The following is a 20333-nucleotide window of genomic DNA, read 5'->3' on the forward strand; positions in this document are numbered from 1 at the left end:
GGACTCCTTGACTTCAGACTCCTGGCCCCGAGAACCATGAGAGAATACACTTCTGTGGCTCTCAGCCCCCAAGCCTGTGGTGGCTTGTTATGGTGGCTCTCGGACACTCACACAGTCACCCAGCTGGTCAGCGGCACAGCCAGGACGCCCCCGGTGGACCCGGCCCCCGAGCCCTTCCCTCGTCCGTGGCCACGCCGGACAGGCGGCCCTCTCTCCTCGGGCACCAAGGACTCCTCTGAGGAGGGCACAGCTGAGTTCCTAATGCAAAGGCTACCCACAGGCTGGGCGGTCAGCCCGGTGCCCACCGAGGGAGGGTCATCCACCGCCCATGGGAAACGGGGGGCCCTGAGGGGAGTTTCGGAGGATGGGAGGAATTTGGAGGGTGGGGAGCATGGAGGCCAGGTGAATGGCTTTGAAGGAGCAAAAGCTGGGAAGAGAAAGGTCAGGATGTGCAAACACCACACACACATGAGGGTGTGCGCGGATGGACGGTGGGGGCCGCGGAAGGAAGGGGGGGGCACAGGATTTGGGCTTTGTTCTCCGCCTCCATCCTTCACCTTGGCCTTGGCTGCACTGTGGCCTCACCACACACCGTTCCACACCCTCCGAGCTCACGCTTCAAACTCCCGGCCGAGGGGCCTCTGTTCTTGTTGTCCCCTCTTTCCTCGGCCTTTCCCCTCCCCCACCCCGGGAGCCTCTACAAATCCACAGGCTCCTTTCGCGTAACCAGGGGTGCCCAGCCCTCCGGCTTGTGGGACACAGGCTGCTCGCAGGCCACGGCCGTGTTCCGTTCCTCGGTGTTCCCACCCAACGGCCTGCCACCGTTCCCGCCGCCGCGCCCGGGCTCGAACGACCTTCCGGGCCGATGCATGAGCTGCAGGGTTCCGCTGAGCCAACCTTCAGGATGGCCCGGCATCTGCGTCCCTTCCGTGGTTCCTCCGGCGGCTTTGTGCATGCGCACGGCACAGCACTCGCTACCCGGGCCGCGCACGGCATCGGGCTGCTTTCCACACCCAGGGAGGGCTTTCCCCATTTGTTCTGGTTTTGCTGGCCTGGCGCCAGGACTGGCATGATCAGTGGGGCATCGGGACAGGAATAGGTGGCCCGCGAACAGCTGCGGGCACACGCGTGGGAGGGAGCGAGAGCCTCTGACTTGGAGGCCATAGGAGCCATGTGGCTTTGCCTGCGGAGAGGTGGCAGGACTTCTGTTATGATCAAGCCCTGTTTTTGAAACATGACCTTCTGGAATGTGCAAGATGACTGTGAAGGGAAGGGTGGAGGCAGGAAGCACGGGTGGGAGGCAATTAAACAATCTTGGAGCAAGGGTTGATCCAGGGTGGTGATGGGGAAATATGAACAAGAAACATTTGTTTCTTGCAGGGGCTGGAGCAGGAGAGGGGTCATCAAATGTCACCAGGGGCCAAGCTTAGGAGCCAGAGATTCGCTAGACCTTTAATGGAGAAGAGGTAGGAGGGGAGCCCATCGGGAGGCCGAGGAGTTTAGATTCGGACATTTTGGCATTTTGAGGGGGAGTGGGGCAGGGGAGAGCTGACACTTGACCTTGGGCGACCTTCAGGATGGACAGCAGTGCAGCCCTGCAGAGGGTGCATATGAGCTGTGATCCCAACACTGGCTCCCACAGATGTTCCCACAGGACCACGAAATGAACCTGTCCATGGGAGGAGGCCAGGACAAGGAGAACCCCGCCCGAGGTGGTAGGTGCGGCCAGAGGGCTGGAGGGCCAGCAGCGTAGGCCAGCCCCTAGAAGCTGAGGGAGCAGAGCTGAAGGTCGAATTGACTTTACCTCCTCTCTAGCCAATTTCTTCCTTAATATGACCTACTACGCTTTAGAGATGTTTAAAAAATTTGGACTGGCCAAGAGGCACCTCGGTGGCTCAGTCAGTGAAGCGTCCGACTCTTGATTTCAGCTCAGGTCATGATCTCAGGGTCGTGAGATTGAACCCCACATCTGGCCCCAAGCAGAGTCTACTTGTCCTTGTCCCTCTGCTTCTTCCCCTGTTCATTCTCTCTCTTTCAAATAAACAAACAAACAAACAAATAAATAAATAATTTGGATTGGCCAAGATCGTCATTGACCACCTGATGGCTTGGGGAGAGCATGTTTACTCTACCGAGGCTGACTGAGCACCTATAACATTCCAGGTTCCAGGCTGAGCCCAGCGCCCCGCCTGCCTGGAACTCACGGTCTAGCAGACGGGAAAGTGAATGCAAGGTTATCTCCGTGCACCTGACTTTCTGGCCCGTTAGACCACATGGTGACAGGCCATTTAGGCTGAGCTGTGAGATCTGATAAAAAACCACATCCATCCAGGTGAGCGACCTGGAGTTAAGGTGTGAGGTGTCAGGAAGGCAGTGAGCACACGGCACTGGACGTGTCAGCCTGCAGGAAGGCTGTGGCTCATTCTCCAGCCTGCCTTGCTCCCTCCATCTGCTCTTCCTCCTAAGATTCCTTCCTCCTCTTACTTTACCAGCTGAGATTTCTGGTTGATTTTTTTTTCTTTTTTTGTTTTGTTTTAATATTGTGTATTAGCACAGTAAGAAATGCAGACGTAAGTAGTCCACAACATATAACCAATCCACTGAGCAACTCCTATTCCACACCTTACAGTTAACAGCTTAAGGTATTTTACTACAGGTTTTCACAAGTCATGATTCAAACCTCTTATCTTGTCACAATAAAGTAGATTGGCATATAAAATAAAATACATAACTACTCATTTCCTAAATGGTGTCTTATAGCTACATATCCATTTTATATATATGAGATGACAGTCTCTAAAAACTGTTAAATATTAATGTTCCCTCCCAAGAAGGGAAAACAAATTCCAATTTTTTTGAACAAAAAAAAAAATGTGTAGTCTTGGAAGGACTCTACATAAATGGCCATGGGTATAACCTGTACGAAATTAAGCTATTTTAAATTTACAGACTATAAGCAAGTGAACCCAAATGTCTACTCTCTGTACTACATTTCAGCTAATATTGCAAATCTAATGACAGTTTTAAAAGTTATTACCAGTTCTGTCTACTGTAGCAAGATACCTTAAGTTACAGCAAAATCTTAGGAAATAAGACTGAATAATATGTTACAGAAATACCCTACTCCTTACCAACTCCCACCCTCCCCCACCCCTTCAAAATCGTAAGTAGCTCTCTCTGTGACAAATAATGTAAGAATTGTGAAAACCCAATTTATGTAGCGTGTCTCTTAGTCCACTGTCTGGCCATTCTGTCATGGTCTGCTCTGTTGGTCATATACTGAGTGGCGCCCAAAGTGCCACCAAAGTGTCAGCAGGATTACAGTCTGTAAGAAGGGAGCAGATAGAAAGGAGAACTTTAGAAATGGTTAGTGCTGGACTCCAGTTATCTTTTAACATGTCCAAGCAAATAACTCCTTGACTGTTAATATTACACTGATAGATTCTTGTCCGAAATGTAACCTTTGGAGGCTTGAGGGGGTATTCTGGTATAAAAGTGGTATCAGGGAAGAATACACCACCCTCATACACGGATCCTGGAGGCCCCAGAATGGTTGATCGCCATTCATAAATGTTATCACCTTTGGGACCAGCACTGCAGTTAGGTGGAGGGTCTAAAGTGATGTCTGCCAGTTCCTTCTGAATCCTCTTGGCGCCGGTAGAGAGGAGTTTGGAGTTTTTGCTCAGGCTGACTTTACTCTCCTTCTTCTTGGGGGTGTTTGTTTCTTTCTCGGTTTGCATCTCGGAGGACGAAGATGAGGAGGAGCTGGTGCTGGCCCTCGAATCGTCATCTGACATAGTGAACCCTCCACCCCCCTCCAAACAGCCCCTCTCTTTGTGTCTGGCTCCTCCATGCCGTCGCCGTGGCTGCGGCTTGGTTGATTTTTTCAAATGGGTCAATTCAACTTGTCTGTTAAATTGTAAATAATAAAATAATGATGCTGTATAACAGCAGAACTTTTTTTTTTTGTACAATGGTTGCCTTTGCCTTAAATTGCAAATGATTGCTTTCATTATAATGGTTATTTCTGATTCTATGGATATAATTCTACCTTTTGAAAAATAAGTTGATTGACTATTTTTCAGTAGTATGGGGCAAGAAGTATTCCTGCATTCTGTGCTATATTTGATTTCATTATATAAAATTCAGTGCAGCAAACTTTTTATTATACAGTTTAAAGGAACATAATAATGTATGTACTTATTGGGGGTAACAAATAGACTTGCATCTGAATATTTGTATGTAATTGAATTTTTGAAAGCATTTTGTGCTGTCTCCCACATCGAAGGCCGGTGCTAAGAGCTCCAGGTGCTACAAGCAATGTATCCGAAATGTTTCCCGTCATGAAGGTCCTTACAACAAGGTATGCGAATGTATGGCAAGGTATGCCAACTGTCGTCAATGGAGCGAGGAGGGACAGGTGCCTTAATACAGGGATGTGACCAGATATTTAGAAACCACCTGCTCCGTGGCAGGAAAGGGCTATCTGTGGCAGCACAGGGAGGCAGGGTCGGTCTGCAGTGGGAAGAGTCTTTGGGGGGCAGGGGCGGGGCTTCATGCAGGAGCATCCCTTGTTTTGGTGAAGCTTCTAAAGCCAAATGGGAGGTGGGGAGAGAAGCACGTACCAGGCAGAGAGACGGCAGGGACAAAGACGGTGAGAAGCATGAGGCATGTTCTGGAAAGTTAGCAAACAGTGGAATTGGTGGGGGGGCTTCCTCCCCGTAGAGCCGTGCCTGCCCGTGGCTCTGTGAGCATCACAGGAGAACACGCAGAGGTGCGTAAGTGCGGGAGATGCCTCTCTCGAGACAGAAGCTGTGCCTCGGAATGGGGTGACAGTGTCGTTTGGTGTGGGGATCTGTAGCTCCGAGCTGCGGCATTAGGACGAGGCCCCCGATGGCGGAGCCTCAGGTGGGAGCTCTGCGCAGTGGTGGCATTAACACTGCCCCTCCCCTCAGGAAAGCAGGAACTGTAATGATGACGAAGAAGAAAGTCCGGCATCCCCTGCATGTGTCTTCGACACCCCCAGGGACATGTGTGTGTGCACATGTGTGTGCACGCATCTGAGAGTGTGCTAGTATGTGTGTGTAAGCACACAAGTGCGAGTGTGTGAGCACATGGTACGGTGGTGTATGACGGTGTAAGTGTGCGCACGCAGGAACTCAAGTGCAGGCATGAGTGTGTAAGTGTGAGTGCATGTACGCTTTGGGCTCAAATAGCTTCAACCCCATTTAGAAGTAAAATTAGTATTATAACCCATTCTAGTTTACAACCCTAGATACCAGTTTCCTCATCTCTGAAGTGAACGGTGGGCTTCAGTCTGTTAAAACCACAGGTGGTTCCTTCAGAAATTAAGCCTCATTTCAACCACTGTGTGTGCAGGTGATGGGAGATCTCTTGGCTTACCCCAAAAGTGTGAGCCCCCAAGACTCCGTTGTGTCAGACACAAGTAGGAGTTGAGAGGGTGGAGCAAGAGAACAAGAAGAAGTGGTGAGAGACGGTGTCTTCCCTCGAGGAGCTCAGGCTCCGGCCAGAGAGCTGGATGGGGATGGTATTTATGAATAAAATCAGGACACGGGGACATGCTGTTCTGATGCTGCAGCAGGAGCGTGCCAGGGATGGACGTCTGTCCTGTGACAGAACACAGCAGGTAAGCACCTCCAGGGTGGGAGCAGACTTCTGTCCCCAGCACCGCGACAGCTGGGTCCCTGTGCAGCATGGTGGGGAGGAGTCCCCAATGCCCACGGGACTGCTGGGGGTCAGGTACTTACGGGCAGGGGGCGTGAGGCACGAAGCAGGGAGAGAAAATGAGAGTCTAGAACGTCAAAGGAGAATCATGCATCTTTGTGCTGGAACCGTGCTAACGAGGACTGAGCATTTGGGGGACACACAGGCTAATAAGGACTGAGCATTTTGGGGAGACATATGATATAGCAGAAAATTAACTTATGCCTGAACTTTGCCTTTAACTTGGAGTCCTTTCAAAGTAAGAATAGACTCCACGGCTGAACTCATTTTTATGACCTGTTTTCCACATTGCACTCCATCCTATTAAAGAGCTGTTCCCTCTTTAATCCCGCTTTCTACTGGGATCTTTATGCTTTTCTCGCTCCTTTTCTTTCCCCCCTCAAGCTTCAAATAAAGAAGGCTGACTTGCTTGCTCCCCTCCTCTCTTCTCTCTTCCAGGACTGAGTATTTTCTTGCTGCCCATCTTTGATCCAACCTTTTTGAAGCAGTGCAGGACGTTCCTTCTCTGCTTTTTCTCTGCAAAGCTGTAATCTTCTGGGCTCTAATTAATGTGTCCCCTAGGACATTTGAGTTTTCCCCCACGTTCTTAGATCTGAATGTGTTTTTGAGTCACACCATACTGAACATAATTTTTAATGCCTATTATTCTTTCTCTAAATCGACGGGACTGGTGCCATGATGGCGGCACCTCCCCTTTATCTCCAGTCTTAATCGATTCTTCTTGCAGTGGGTAGTTGATCCAGCAGAGCTTTTTCTCTGGTCTGATTCTCTACTTGCAAGATCTCAAGGTTGACTCCGTAACTCCAGCATTTCTCTGTGGATGCATGGTCTGCTGCTTTTCTAACAGCAACACAAAGAGCTGGGAAGTCCAACTTCTCAGGAGCACCACCCACGCTCAGTGTCCCCCATCAACGTCCCCACCCCTCCTGGTGGCCGACACCAGATGATGCAGCACCTACTCTTCTGACTTTTCCTAAAATGCCAGCCACGCGTAATTTTACAGGATTCCTCTTTGCCACATTATGGTCTGTGCCAACTACCCCGGAGGGAACATCGTCCGGGTGCTGGAGACGAGAGGTGGAGGCTGAGAAGCAGATGCTGCTCAAACTGGGCAGAGAGGTTGACCTCTCTGTGTGGGAGGATAGGTACCTGCACCTTTGGTGGGCAGCCCTGGGAAGAAGGATGGGAATTGTGACAGAGGGGCATGGCCAAACACAGAACGCAGATTTATCCTATTTGAATATTACTCTGGGAATACTCTGATTGTTCCTCTTCATTTTTTATTTTTTAAATTTATTTTTTAAAGATTTATTCATTTGAGAGAGAGAGAGAGAGAAAGCATGAGCAGGAGGGGCAGAGGAAGAGGGAGAGAGAATCTCAAGCAGACCCCACACTAAGCTCAGAGCCTGACCCTGGGATCACGACCTGAGCCAAAACCAAGAGTCAGATGCTTAACTGACTGAGCCACCCAGGCGCCCCCTTCCTCTTCATCTTTTAAAACTAATGAATTAGTATCACTGGTTTGTAAGTTGTCTTATTTAAAAGGAGCTTTTAGGAATACCTTGGAGATACCCTTTCTCTTTACCCATCAAGTTGTTCGATATGCCTATGAAAATCACCTGAAAACTACCACACCAATCCCGAAGCCTTTATTAATGCCTGTTCTCAGTTTTGATGGTCTAAAATTTCTTCACAGATGTGCAGAAGCCATTGTTGGAAGAAGCCTGTTTGTTTCTTACTCTCCCGGCCCTCATTTGTTCTTTCTCTGGCAAAAGCTCCCTGGTTTTCCTTGGTGCACTCACCGACCCCACTTCCCATCCTTGGGGTTGGGTGTGGTTCACCCGCAGCCTGACCCAGGGAGTTAAACCAGAGCATCATACCCACCACTGGACGCTGTGATTATTTTAGGGATGGGCCTATGACACAGTCAGGGCCAATCAGATGTGTTTTGGGGAGCTTTGCTGAACTTGAAAGAGGGGCCCTCATTCTTTTACTTGCCCTCTGAGGCTGTAAGCCTAGGGCTGCCTGCAACCCCTCTGTAACCACAAAAAAATAAGCCATGTGTAAAAATAAAACCAACACAGAAGGAAGTAGAGGCTAGAGTGGAGAGAGAATGGACTCTGATAGCATTGGTTAGACCCTGGATCCAACCATGCCTGAAGCCACCTGTGGCCTTTTAAGTAGCATGAGTCTACCTCCAAGTTTTGTTTGTTTTTTTGCCAGTTCGAATTAGCTTTTCTGTTCTTTGCACAATTTGACCTTTATGTTAACTTGAAGGCTAGAAATACCTAGCCCTCAATAAGTGGCCTTTGAACAAACAGGTCCATCTTTTAGGCTCCAGAGAGGTGCAACAGTAAAGTGTGGATTTGTGGATTTTCCCTTTCCAGGTGTGTATTAGAGACTCTTAACTTTTAAGCATGTTGGATACCACACAGGGTAGAGTGACAGTGATTTCCACGTGTGATCTTTCCCACCATGGTCCTGTGTGCATCCGCCATGTTTCCCTTAGGAGGAGTACAGCTTTGCATCGAATTAGCCCAGAAGTACTGCATGAACATACCTCCCGACTGGCCCATCCCAGAATCAAAGAACACGAGACAGTCTCAAGGGTCTGATGGTTCTTCCTTTGGCTGCTCACTCAAAGTCAGGCCTAGGATTCGCTTTCCTATAGGTCACTGCATTAATTTTCAAAACCACCACTTCAGCTAGAGACTTTATTCTATTTTAATGCAAGGAAACTGGGGCTCAGAGAGGTCTGGCTCCTTGTCCACTGTCACACAAATACACGAAGGCACCAAGCTCCTGCTACCGAGGAAGCCATGGGAAAGCCCCTCACGAGGTAGGGCCTCCCAGACTCGAGCGAGCCCAGCAGGCGTGCTGGGCGCTCGGAGGAGAGCAGCGTTTGCAAGTGACGAGATGCAGAGAGAGGACCGCCGCTCCCCGTGGACCGAGGTGCGCGAGGGAGGGACTTGGAACGATGACGTGTCTTCTCGAAAGGCTGTCAGGGGGCAGGGGTCAGCAGGGTGAGCTGGGTTTCAGCTGGGGTGAGGAGGGAAGGTCAGGGGGAGGGTAGTTGGAGGACGGACCGTGAGTCCCAAGAGCACAGTGGGAAGGTGAGGGGGTGAGGGGAGGAGTGAGAATGGGGTCAGTTAGAGAATTAAAGAGCTGTGTGGAGACAGCTAGTTCATGGTGCTAGTTCACTGCTAGTTCACTGCTAGGGCTGTTGTGCTCCAGGGTGGAAACATCTACTGTTGGCCCCAGATCATCCATCGTGAACTCCCCTCCGTCCCTCCCCTCCGTCCCAGACGCCATCAGGTCTGACCCCATCCTGTCCTTCATCTCTGTTTGCCTCTGTCTCCCCCAGGAGCCCAAGCTCTGGTTTTTCCATCAAGACGGGGCCCTGTCTCCACACAGCTCTTTAATCCTCTAACTGACCCCATTCTCACTCCTCCCCTCACCCCCTCACCTTCCCACTGTGCTCTTGGGACTCACGGTCCATCCTCCAACTACCCTCCCCCTGACCTTCCCTCCTCGCCCCAGCTGAAACCCAGCTCACCCTGCTGACCCCTGCCCCCTGACAGCCTTTCGAGAAGACACTTCATTGTTCCAAGTCCCTCCCTCGCGCACCTCGGTCCACGGGGAGCGGCTGTCCTCTCTCTGCATCTCGTCACTTGCAAACGCTGCCCTCCTCCGAGCGCCCAGCACGCCTGCCGGGCTCACTTGCGTCTGGGAGGCCCTACCTCGTGAGGGGCTTTCCCATGGCTTCCTCGGTAGCAGGAGCTTGGTGCCTTCGTGTATTTGTGCCCCACACTACCTCGGGAGAGCGAGTCTCCGACACAGAGCACTTTCGGTGGAGAAGGAAATGGTCAGAGGCTTATGCAGATGCCAGAGGCATAAGCCTCTCTAAGCCCTTGAAGAAGTTTCTGGACTCTTGCTTGTCTACGGGTGCCAGCTCTGCCCGGGCTCCCGTCGCTCGGCAGGATCCCTGGGAAGGAGCCCAGCGGAGCTCTGCCCCTCTACATGCTCCCCTTACAGTCTGTTTCCAGCCCAGCCGCCAGAGTGACCTGTGTGAACGTTAAGTCAGACCGCAGCACGAAGTTCCCGTGACCCTCGTCACAGACAGGGGAGAGGCCAAGGCCCTTCTCCTTCTCCTCTGACCTCAGCTTCCCCTGCCTCTTCTCCCTCCTCTGCCTCAGCCACACCAGCCACCTTGCTGCTCTGCCAACCCAGGCATTTTCCTGCGTCAGGGGCTTAGCACATGCTGTTCCCTCTGCCAGGAATGTGCTTCCTGCAGACGTCCGCACGGCTCACTTCACCTCCTTCAGTGCCCACACTGAGGAAGTACTCGAGGAATGTCTGCTGAAGGAATGATTAACAACAGGAGAGCAGCCAATCCAACGGCAACAAGATAACTCTGCTCACGTGTCAGATTAGCAGATGTTTCAAAGTTCAATAACATCCTATAAATGGTGTATCAAAAATGCTTTATGAAAGCAATAGTGTGCAGAGATATGTGTGTGTACACACTCAGTGGGGTGAACCAGAGATTTAAGTTTCTGTGTCCTGACTTGCAGAGACAGAAGGATCAGTGTAGAGTAAGGGGAAGATGTGACCTATTTTTATAAAAATAGAGAAACACACACATGCACGGGGCTTTGCCTGCGCAGACGAGGAGAAAGCTGGGAGGGGTACCCCACGCTGCTGCCATGTTTTACCTGAGTGGAGTGGAAGAGGGCGGATGGGGGAGGGTTAGCTTTTTTGTACAATTTGCTGGATTCCAGTGGTAAACACTGAAAATACACCAGATATGTCAGGGATTGGGGAGGATGTGAGGAGAGAGAACTCTCAGCTCTGATGGCCAGTGTGGGAACTAGGACAGGCACTTGGAAGAACAAAGTGGCAGGACTGTTGCTGGTAAAAGTGAAGGCCCTTCTGCCTCCGCACGGCATCTGCTCTTCCCGTCCCCCGCCAGCCCCCCCGCCCCCCGCTGGGCCCTGTGTACAGAGGCACAGACCCCCTGAGGCCCCTGGCACAACCAGTGTGGTCTGCAATTGAGAAAAGCAGGAAACCACCTAAATGCACATCATGGAGGCTGTGAAGAGATATGATGTGGCAAATTCAAGCCTATTTGTCAAAGGAAGGAACCAGTCCCACGTGAGCCAAGGAGGATGGATATCAAAACAGTGCTGAAGACAAAAGCAAATTGCAGAGTGAGACAGGATGCCCTTTCTTGACATCTGTAAATTGTGCAGGTGACCTGGGTCATGAAGAATGGGCAGTAGCCCGGAAGGATGCATGTTCTACGTTAATAGAGGGCACCCGGGGGTAGGGAATGGGATCAGGATGGGAGACGGAGGGTGCAGTGGAAGGGGCTGGCTCTGGGGGGCACGACTGAGGGACTGCTCTGCTCTGTGCCCCTGACACGCAAGTGAAGAGAGAGGGCAGACACAGGGGCCACGAGAGCGAGAAGCAGGGCCCGAGCGGCTGGCGCTGGCAGGAGAGCCCCGTCCTCGGGGTGGCGGCCCCACACAGGGACGGGCATTTCCCTGGCCAGGTGCGTCCCACAGCCGGGGCGGGGGGCTTCTCCAGGCTCCGCGGGCCGGGTGACGCTGGGGACTTATCACAGATACCGCCGCGGTGCATAAGGTGCGGCCACGGGGACGCGATATTAATTGAAGCGTGTTCGTGAAATGCCCGCCGTGTGTCAGGGTGAATCTGAGAGCGCCCGTTTCCGCTAGCGTTCGGGGAGGCTTCTGGCTTCTTCCACAGCTGTTCACACCCTGACGAGCGCCGCGGAGCCACACCTCCCTCACACGTGCAGAGCTGGACCTACCTGTGTGTGTGTGTGTGTGTGTGCTGTGCACGCTGGAGTGTGCGTGACATGTGCGTGGTAGTGCGTGTGGCAGATCGTGTGTGCGGGTGGTGCCGTGGGTCGTGAGTGTACAGCGCCCCACGCGGGACTCCCAGGGACGTGGCGCTCCTGGTGCCCAGAGGGCAGCCCTGGTCTCACTCAAGCTGGCGCCCCCTGGCCCTCGTCCCTCTCCCCACAGGACCCGGGGCCCAAGCAAAGCAGGACGTGGGGGGATGCAGCTGCTGGCTCACCAACCCAATGGATGAAGCCGGTAAAAAGGCGGAGGCGGCTGGACGTTGGGCAGACAAACTGGTTTTCGCGGGGAGCGCATGAGAGCCAACTGTTGGTGCGTGAGTGTGATCCGGAAGGACGAGCCGTGAGGGCTGGCTCATCCAGCCACGGAACGGACCTGTTTCCTGACACGGGCCGCAGCCTCGTAGCCAGAGCCCCTACACCCCATGCCTGGCTTCAACTCACCTCCATCTCCGTTCAGCTGCTTGCTCGGCTTCGCCCCTAACGAGGGGAGGCTCGGTGGACAAGCACGCGGCCTAAACGCTAGTACCTGAGCTCCTACCTTCTAACACTGGGAATTACTAAGCACAAGAGCCACATAAACGAAAGATCATCACAAAATCCTTGGATGTAGCAACTCAGCACGTTCAGTGGCTCTCAACCCACCAGGCCTAAGAACCTTCTAGAAAGAGTTGCCGTGGCAGAGAAACTAAGATCCTGGGCACGATGTGCTCCTGCGAGGTGTCCGGCAGGGATTCCCTGTCTCACCGGGTGGAGGCTCAGGCCCCATCATTTACTCTTGATCCTTGAGAGCAAATGGGAGAAGGAGGAGGCGGTGGTCATGCTCAAGACCGGAGCTGGCCCCGTGAGGGCCACTTACCTGAGGCCAGAGCAAGTGCTGAGACTGGCTGTGGAGCCAGAGTATCCTTGCACGTGTCCGTGGTAGTAACAGTGACCCTGCAAGGAGGAGAAAGTCGGCTCAGTCACGTAGCTTCTCCCCCGCTCACTATAAGCCAACCGCCTCCGACCCCCTTCTCCTGCTTTCAGCTATGGGATTCCCTTTTGGCATAAAATACTGAACCAGTCTTAATATTTAATGCTAAGCCCAGCATGACCCAGCCAGGATCTCTGGCAGGAAGGTCTGATTTACTTAGAGATGATGAGTGGGGTGTTAAGCTGCGTCCTGGTCCCACTCTTGTCACTGACACCCTTCAGGGAAGCCCTGATGTGGAGTGTTTCACAAAACCCAGCGGCAGAACAGAGCACATGGACATCACCACCTTACCCTCCTGCAAGTTGTCTTTTGTAACAAGATGAGGACCCACATGGCCTATTTAAGCACACTGTGAAATGTAACAAAACGTGGTCTAAATCTATGGCTTCTGGAACCAGAAAAGCAGATGAGACGGCAGCTGGAGGAGACTGCCCTGAATTGCCCAGTCGAGAGCTGTCGGTCTCTCTCAGCAGGAAAAGAAAAATAAGAAGGTCTTTTCGGTCTACGACAGAAGTCCCCGTGTGACACCTGCAGAATTCCACTTCTTGAATAAGGTCACTGCTTGCAACAAGAAACCACAGCACAGACCCTTCCTTACTGAGACAGAGATCTGTCCAGAATCCACATAACAGAGTTATAGGGCGGCCCCCACTAAGTGGCTGACAGGCAAGAAATGCTAAGTGGGCTCCATTTGCCTCTTTCGTGGCCTGTGCACGCCAGCCATCTGGCCCAGCAGAAGAGGCGGCGTGGAAGGAGCAGGGTGAGTGGGCACTGGGCTTCAGCCCAACCCCGCTGCATCCACCACAGCACATGGCTCCTTTACTCACTTTTCCTAGAGCAGAGCTTGGTGTCCAGCTGTTTTGCCCAAGAGGACCTTGACTTTGCTAAGAAAGAGGACTGGACTGGGACACCTGGGTGGCTCAGTCGGTTAAACGTCTGCCTTCATGGAACACTACATCAAAAACTAATGATGTAATGTATGGTGATTAACATAGCAATAAAAATTAAAAAAAAAACACAACGGTAGAGGAACAGCCATTAGAGGACAAAAACAAAAACAAAAACAAAACAAAACAAAGCAAAAGTCTGCCTTCAGCCCAGGTCATGATCCCAGGGTCCTGGGATCAAGTTCCGCGTCAGGCTCCTTGCTCAGTGGGGAGCCTGCATCCCCTCCCGCCTGCCACTCCCCTGCTTGTGCGTGCGCTCTCTCTCAATCTCTCTCTGACAAATAAATAAATAAATAATCTCAAAAAAAAAAAAAAGGAAGAGGGCTGACTGGATGGGATTAAGCAGCCGATGACATCCTGTAACACCTCAATAAAGGGGTCAAGGTTATCTGTAGAGATTATCTGAGTAGAGGACAGACTTCTGGGACCATCTGAAAGGCAACTCAAGGAGGGAGATGAGAGCGCTGGACACTCGTTATTTTGACTTTTCCAGAAGTTCTCCAAAAATACAGGATATTAATACTTTGCTTACTATGTGAGAAACGATTTTTTTTAACTTATGATATCTTTGGTTGTACAGTTTCCCATTCTTATAAAGCCAAATTTTCCATCTTTCTCTTTATGAATTTTATGTACCACTTAGGGTGGCTTTCCTCAAGGTCACACGTATGTCCTTCTTTATTTTCTTCTATTTCCATAGTCTTATACTTAGCCCTTTAATCTATCTGAAATTTATTCTTTGAGGGTGGTGAGGTTAGAATCTGTCCCCCACAAATTGAGACCCAGTTGTTCTCTGCCACCATTTCCCCCTTCCTGGTGATCGGAGGTGCTACGTGTCATATACGGGATGCCCGCGGCTCTGCTTTTGTACTCCATGAGCTGTCCCACTTGAGACCAACCTCCATTTGTCCATTTCCATGCCAAGATCGCCACACGGTTTAGTTCCTATTGTGCTGTCCCACATTTGGATGTCAGATAGAACAAGTTCTCTGTTTTGATTAAGATTAAATTCACATGCCACAGCATTCACCCTTTAAAAGCACACAGTGAGCGGGTTCAGAATGTCGTACGGCTGCACCACTGTCTAAATGTAAAACATTTTTGTCACTTCGAAGAGAAACCTCATCCCCATCAGCCCTCACTTCCCTGGACCCGCTCCTTCTGCCTCAGCTTCCTGTCTCTATGGATTTGCTTATTCATTCATTTCGTGGCAGTGGATTCATACAAAATGTGGCCCTTTGTGTCTGGCTTCTTTCACTCCGCATAATGTTTACAAGGCTCATTCAGGTTGTAGCATGGGTCATTCCCTTCTATTGCAGAATAATAGGACACGGTCTGGAAATGCCAAATTTTGTTTATCCATTCATCAGTTGAGGGGAACTTGGGTTGTTTCCACTTTTTGGCAATTGTGAATAGTGCCGCCATGAACATCTGCATATAACTTCCCGTGTGGATGTACATTTTTGGTTTTCTTGGGTATATACTATGATATATGATTTGCAAATATCTTCCCCCTCTTTGTGGGTTGTCCTTTCATTTTTCTCGAGCATCTCTTTTGAAGCACAAAAGTTGATCGTTTTGATGAGGTCTATTTTTCCCTTTGGTTGCTTATGTTTTCAGTGCCATATCGAAGAAACCATTATCTCAAGGTGCTGAAGATTTCCACCTATGTTTTCTTTTAGGAGTTCTACAAGTTTAGCTCTTATATTCACATTGAATTAATCTACATTGAATTAATTTCACATTGATCTACACTGAATTAATTTTTGTACATGGCTTGAAGCTGGAGTCCAGTCTCATTCTTCTGCATGTGCACATGCAGGTGATCCAGAGCCATTTGTTAAAGGGCTATCTTGGCAACCTTGCTGAGGGCAGGTTTTCTTTGGTTCTGTTCTTTTCTTCAAATGTTTCTAGGATATTGTTGTCTATTTTCTCTTCCAGCTGAATTTTGGAATCAAATTTTAAACTTCGTAATAATCCATTGAAATTATATTATATTAATAATGTGGTTAATAATCCATTGTAATATGGGCGCCTGGGTGGCTCAGTCAGTTAAGCGTCTGCCTTCGGCTCAGGTCATGATCCCGGGTCCTGAGACTGAGTTCCGCATCGGGCTCCCTACTCAGTGGGAGACCTGCTTCTCCCTCTCCCTCTGCCCTGCTCGTGCTCTCTCTCAAATAAATAAATAAAATCTTTAAAAAAATAATAATCCATTGTTATAATCTACCAAGATCAATTTTCCTTTTCATGTACATGGTATGTTTCCATTAATAAGGTTGTTATTATGTCCTTCAGTCTAGTCTTGGATTTTTTTTCATATTGCCATTGAAAAGCTTTCATCAGGCTTATTCCTAGGTATTGGGCAGTTTTGTTGATACCACAAATAGGATCTTTTTTCTATTACGTCTTATACATGGTTATTTTTCATGCAAAGGAAAACTTTTTTTTTTAAGTTATTCCATATCAGACCATCTTATCAGCTTAGTTTATAGTTTGTATAAACTTAGTAGCCTATCTTGGATTTTTTTATGTTGTTGATTATATTGACTGCAAACAATGAAAGTTCGTGGCTCTTTTTTGGCCTCCGGGCAATGTTGAGGAGTTGGGGTGGCTAGGTGTCCAGGGGCGAAGTCAGGAGAGGGAACCACTCACAGAGGGAAAGCATGTGCAAAGATGGGAGGCAATGGAGGAGGGGCCTGCAGTTCAGGGACGAGGGTTAGTTCTGCTTGCCTGGAAGGTTCTAGGGCAGGAGCAGGGCACTCACAGCCATGGTGAGTCTGACCTCTCCAATAAGCAGGTGGCTCAGGAAGGAATGCATCAGGACGGTGGCAGGGGACACCTGCCAGCCTGCCATATCAGTTACCCACCCAGAACTTGCTTGCCTTTTTAGTTTCCACTTGAAATTACTTTTGAAAGGCTCCACGGCCCCCTCTCTCTAGATAAGTGGACCTGAGGGAGTACCTAAGGGAGTTGTGATAACAATTCTCTAATCATGATGAGGTTATGTAACTGGATCGTAATGCCCCAGGGCACCAGAGGGGTCCCAGCGGGGGGATTTTGGTCCTGGGTGCCCAGCAGGCACATCAGAGCGGAAAAGACTCAGAAAGCGAAAGAGCAGGAGCTGATCAGTTTAGGCTGCCCAGGGCGCCCAGAATCATGGTTTTTATCTGTCACCCATCATACATCACAGATTTTGCCTCGTTTTAGAGAAATATGAAATGTTGCATTGGCAGCTGAGTATTGGTTAAACAAAGAAAACCCAAATAGTGACAATAATCTTAATTACTGACCTCTGAAATTTCAAACTCATGTATTCTCAGTCTCAATTTATTTTTTAATAGATTATTTATCAAACGTACTTTCAAATTAAATACCCAGAAATATAAGCTCATTAAAGCATGAGCCGAGAACAAATTAGTATAAAATTAATTTCCAGTTCACCAACTAAGTTGAAGTAGTGCTGATAATGGAGGCGGGGGTGGATCTTCGCTCACATGAGCTGGTCCCGAAGCCATCCCGTCTCTCTCGGTCATTACCAGAGTTCATAACTTATTTCCTAGCGCTAAAACTATGTTTGATTCATCTTCGGACAGCTAACAAGCCTGCTGCTCACTCCTTAACTTCTCAGATTACCAAGCATAGCTACTAGAACTCCAAATTCCAGATTCTCCAGGACAATTCGAATGTCATGAAGTTTTGATTTTTTCAATATGATGCACTACATGCTTACACAAATGTGATTTCATTTTGAGGATGCAGTAAGTCATATGGATAAACTCAAACTCAGAAACACATACTCATCACACCATGTGCCACATAATTGGTTGTGAATCTGATTACGAGGAGTGGAAGAGACGTAGCCTCCCGCTCTCTGGGAGGTTTCGCCTCCCCCTGCCTCTTGCTGAGGCATGTGGAGCAGGGCCCGCTCTGGGGTCTCCAGGCAAGGGCTTGCCACCATATCCGAGAGCCAGCTTGCCTCCCATCGACTGATGCTAGAAGGCAGGAATCCATCAGACCTTACGGATTCACAAACACCTGGCCTGTTGGGTGTGGAGGGGAGCACACCAGCGAGAGACACAACAGACATCCGTATGCCCGGGGAGGCCGTGTGCCCAGGGCGCACTGCAGCTACTGATCCTGTTGTTTTCCCCGGCAAATGTTCCCAAAGCATCCCCTTCCACAGCCTCAAGAGTGTCAGCTACTGTCCCTTTTTATCACACCCGTGTCTGAGGCGGCGTCTCTGAACAAGACACTGTCCCGTTAGCACGTCGATGCTGCCGGTTCTGCTGATCCAATACATTCTATTTGTACCAACAAAACATAACCTAGAAAACAGTCCCAAACATGCATAACCACAAAATTACATCTTTTCCTTCACAAAAACCTCTAACCATGTATTTTATATACTTATTACTTAACCTAATGCATTTCCCCACTCCAGTAAAATAAATTTTCCTTCTGTTTAATACTATCAATCAAATGTAATGGTGGGTAAGAGGGAGATGGAATGAGAACCCTTGAGCTCGAGAAGAGGAGCCCTCCACTCTCTGCCATATGGGAAGTAAAATACGAATTCTGTTATCCAACTCTCAGCGGACTAGAAAGAAAGGAATTTTATCTGCTAAACTGCTAACAAAACGGCCTGACCTTGTGATTCAAAAGGACTGGGAGCAGACAAAGTCTGTTAGGGAATATGCTGAGTGAAAATTATTTTCAATGCCTCTTTTCCTCGGGAAGTTTATAGCCACCCCCATCCTACCCCCAGCCACACCATATGTAACGTGCCAAACTGCCTTGATTTAGTATTTGGATCACACAATGTTCTAGCTGGAAGGAAGCTTCAGGCCATCTGAGGCCAACCTTCCTCTTTCAGGCAAGCCCCTTCCCGAGCAGATACGGAAACCGAGGCCCTGACTGGTTAAGTGGCTGTCGAAGGCCACAGAGTTGGTCAGTGGGCTAACATTTAGGGGGGACTAACATTTAGGCCTCTCGACTCCAGGCCAGACGGCTTCTCCCCGTGTCCTGCTGCTATGAACATGTGACCTCACAGATCTCTCTTTTCCAAAAGAAAAGCTATCACCTAAAACCCAAACTTGGATGGAATGCCTTCTCAAGTACAACAGAGCCTATCCCAGTGCCACTCAGGAAACCGTGGGAAAGTGATTTCCAAACCCGCAGAGAGCCCTGCAGATAGAAGGGGTCCGAGGGTGAGTGAGTGCGTGTGGGTCTGTGTGGAAGCGTGTGCATGTGTGTGGGAGCATACGTGTGTGCGCATGCGTGCACCTGCATGTGTCTGTGTGAGCTGCTGGCCCGCATGCATATGTCAGCATGACCGCGGTCTAGGCCGTGTTCCCTTGCATGGAACATCGGGCCCCCACATACCACATGGTTTGCTTGAGACTAAAACACGGTGGTGCATTCGAGCAAAGGAAAAAGTAATTTCGCAGCCGTGCGTTTCTCTGGTTGGGCTACATTACGCTTGGCCTTGAGAGTGTGCGGGACAGGATGGCTGAGAAGTAAGTCACCACACCCATACTCCCAGGGCTATCTTTGCTCTCAGCTCTAACAAGAACCAGGTCTGGTTAAGCGACTATAAAGGACGAACCTCAGGGGCCATTCACATTATTTCGCTGTGTTGGAATTCTGCATCAGGGAACACATGCTTAAGAAATCATGTTCACGTTCCTCGGGACCTCCCAGCAAACTGGGCCTGGAAACAGGATGTCTGCACGAGTGAGAGCGCTTGATGGATCCCGAGTCGAAAGTCTTGGAATTGGAGACGGAGAGTCTCAGTTTTTCATCTGTGAAATGGGAGTGACCCTGATTGCCTAGGGTTTTAGGGATCAGATAAACATCACACAAGGAGAGTTTGTGACATGTAAGGCACACCCATAGATCTCGAATATGAAAATATGTATTTTAAACCCATTGTGCCATAAACTCAACTTTCCTCTGTGCTAAACCCTAGCTCGGTGTGTTTTTGCTGAATGAATGAATGTGTGAGAACAATGGACACACTGGAGAGAAGGGGGCTGATTTTCTTATACTCCCGCATGGGTTCCTAACTCCCAGCTCCAAATCCACTTGCATGCTGTGTGGGACTTTGCAGAACTGTGAACACGAGCAGGAGGGAGCCAGGTCAGAAGAGCAGACGGGCCAGTAGCCATTTCACCAGGACACACGCTCCTTAAGAACACTGCTCAGCACAGTGCATCACCCCCTTTCCTGGCCGAGGCCCACTTTCTCCTCCTGCTATCCTAATATAGAGGGACTTCCAAAGCAACGTACGGTCCTGGGTGCTTATGAATTGTTGTAGGCAGGGGCTACAACTGGCTCGCTTTTCTAAAGCCCCGACTGTGTGCCAGGTTCAAGGGTCTGTTTCATGTTCACATTCGTGGCTGGTTAAGTGCTTCGGCTGGGATTTGAACCTGGGCAGTCTGCCTCCCTGGCTTGTGATCCTGCCTCCAGACAGAAGGCCTCACTCAGAGCCTTCCCTTTCCAACAATTTGGAAAAAGGAAGTCACCCGAACCTGGGGTTCCTCTGGGAACTCATTCCAGATTCCACGTGGGTTTGGTGCTTCCGTTATTTGGCTCCTAAAGTATCCTTGCCATGGGCCCGTCGTGTCGTTTGTAGTCAGACCACATGCTCCCTGAGGACAGGGCCTGTGGCCTGCTCCCTTCTGTAAACTGCTACAAAGCACGACACCGTTACTGATCTGCATTCAGTTGGGCTTCAGAACGATGCGCTCAGCAAACTCCCAGAGGGCCGTTCGGGCTTCCCTTC

The 20333-nt window shown here is 49.9% G+C and overlaps 2 protein-coding genes across 3 annotated transcripts in view; both read right to left on the bottom strand.

The window, feature by feature from the left end:
• Positions 1-20333, bottom strand: part of LOC116643982 (disintegrin and metalloproteinase domain-containing protein 12-like) — a 583570-nt gene that overhangs the window by 108466 nt on the left and 454771 nt on the right. For both annotated transcript variants that reach the window (XM_032423146.1, XM_032423141.1), the window contains one exon: positions 12489-12565. In XM_032423146.1, the coding sequence (XP_032279037.1) occupies positions 12489-12565 (77 nt within the window). The remainder of the gene's footprint in view (positions 1-12488; positions 12566-20333) is intronic.
• On the bottom strand, positions 3227-3899 carry LOC116643983 (ubiquitin-conjugating enzyme E2 E1-like). Its single transcript, XM_032423147.1, has one exon. It carries the CDS (start codon positions 3795-3797, stop codon positions 3273-3275), a length of 525 nt encoding a protein of 174 aa, XP_032279038.1. The 5' UTR covers positions 3798-3899; the 3' UTR covers positions 3227-3272.

Source organism: Phoca vitulina, unplaced genomic scaffold, assembly GCF_004348235.1.
Source record: "Phoca vitulina isolate PV1807 unplaced genomic scaffold, GSC_HSeal_1.0 scaffold28, whole genome shotgun sequence".
In the NCBI taxonomy this organism is placed as follows: domain Eukaryota; kingdom Metazoa; phylum Chordata; class Mammalia; order Carnivora; family Phocidae; genus Phoca; species Phoca vitulina.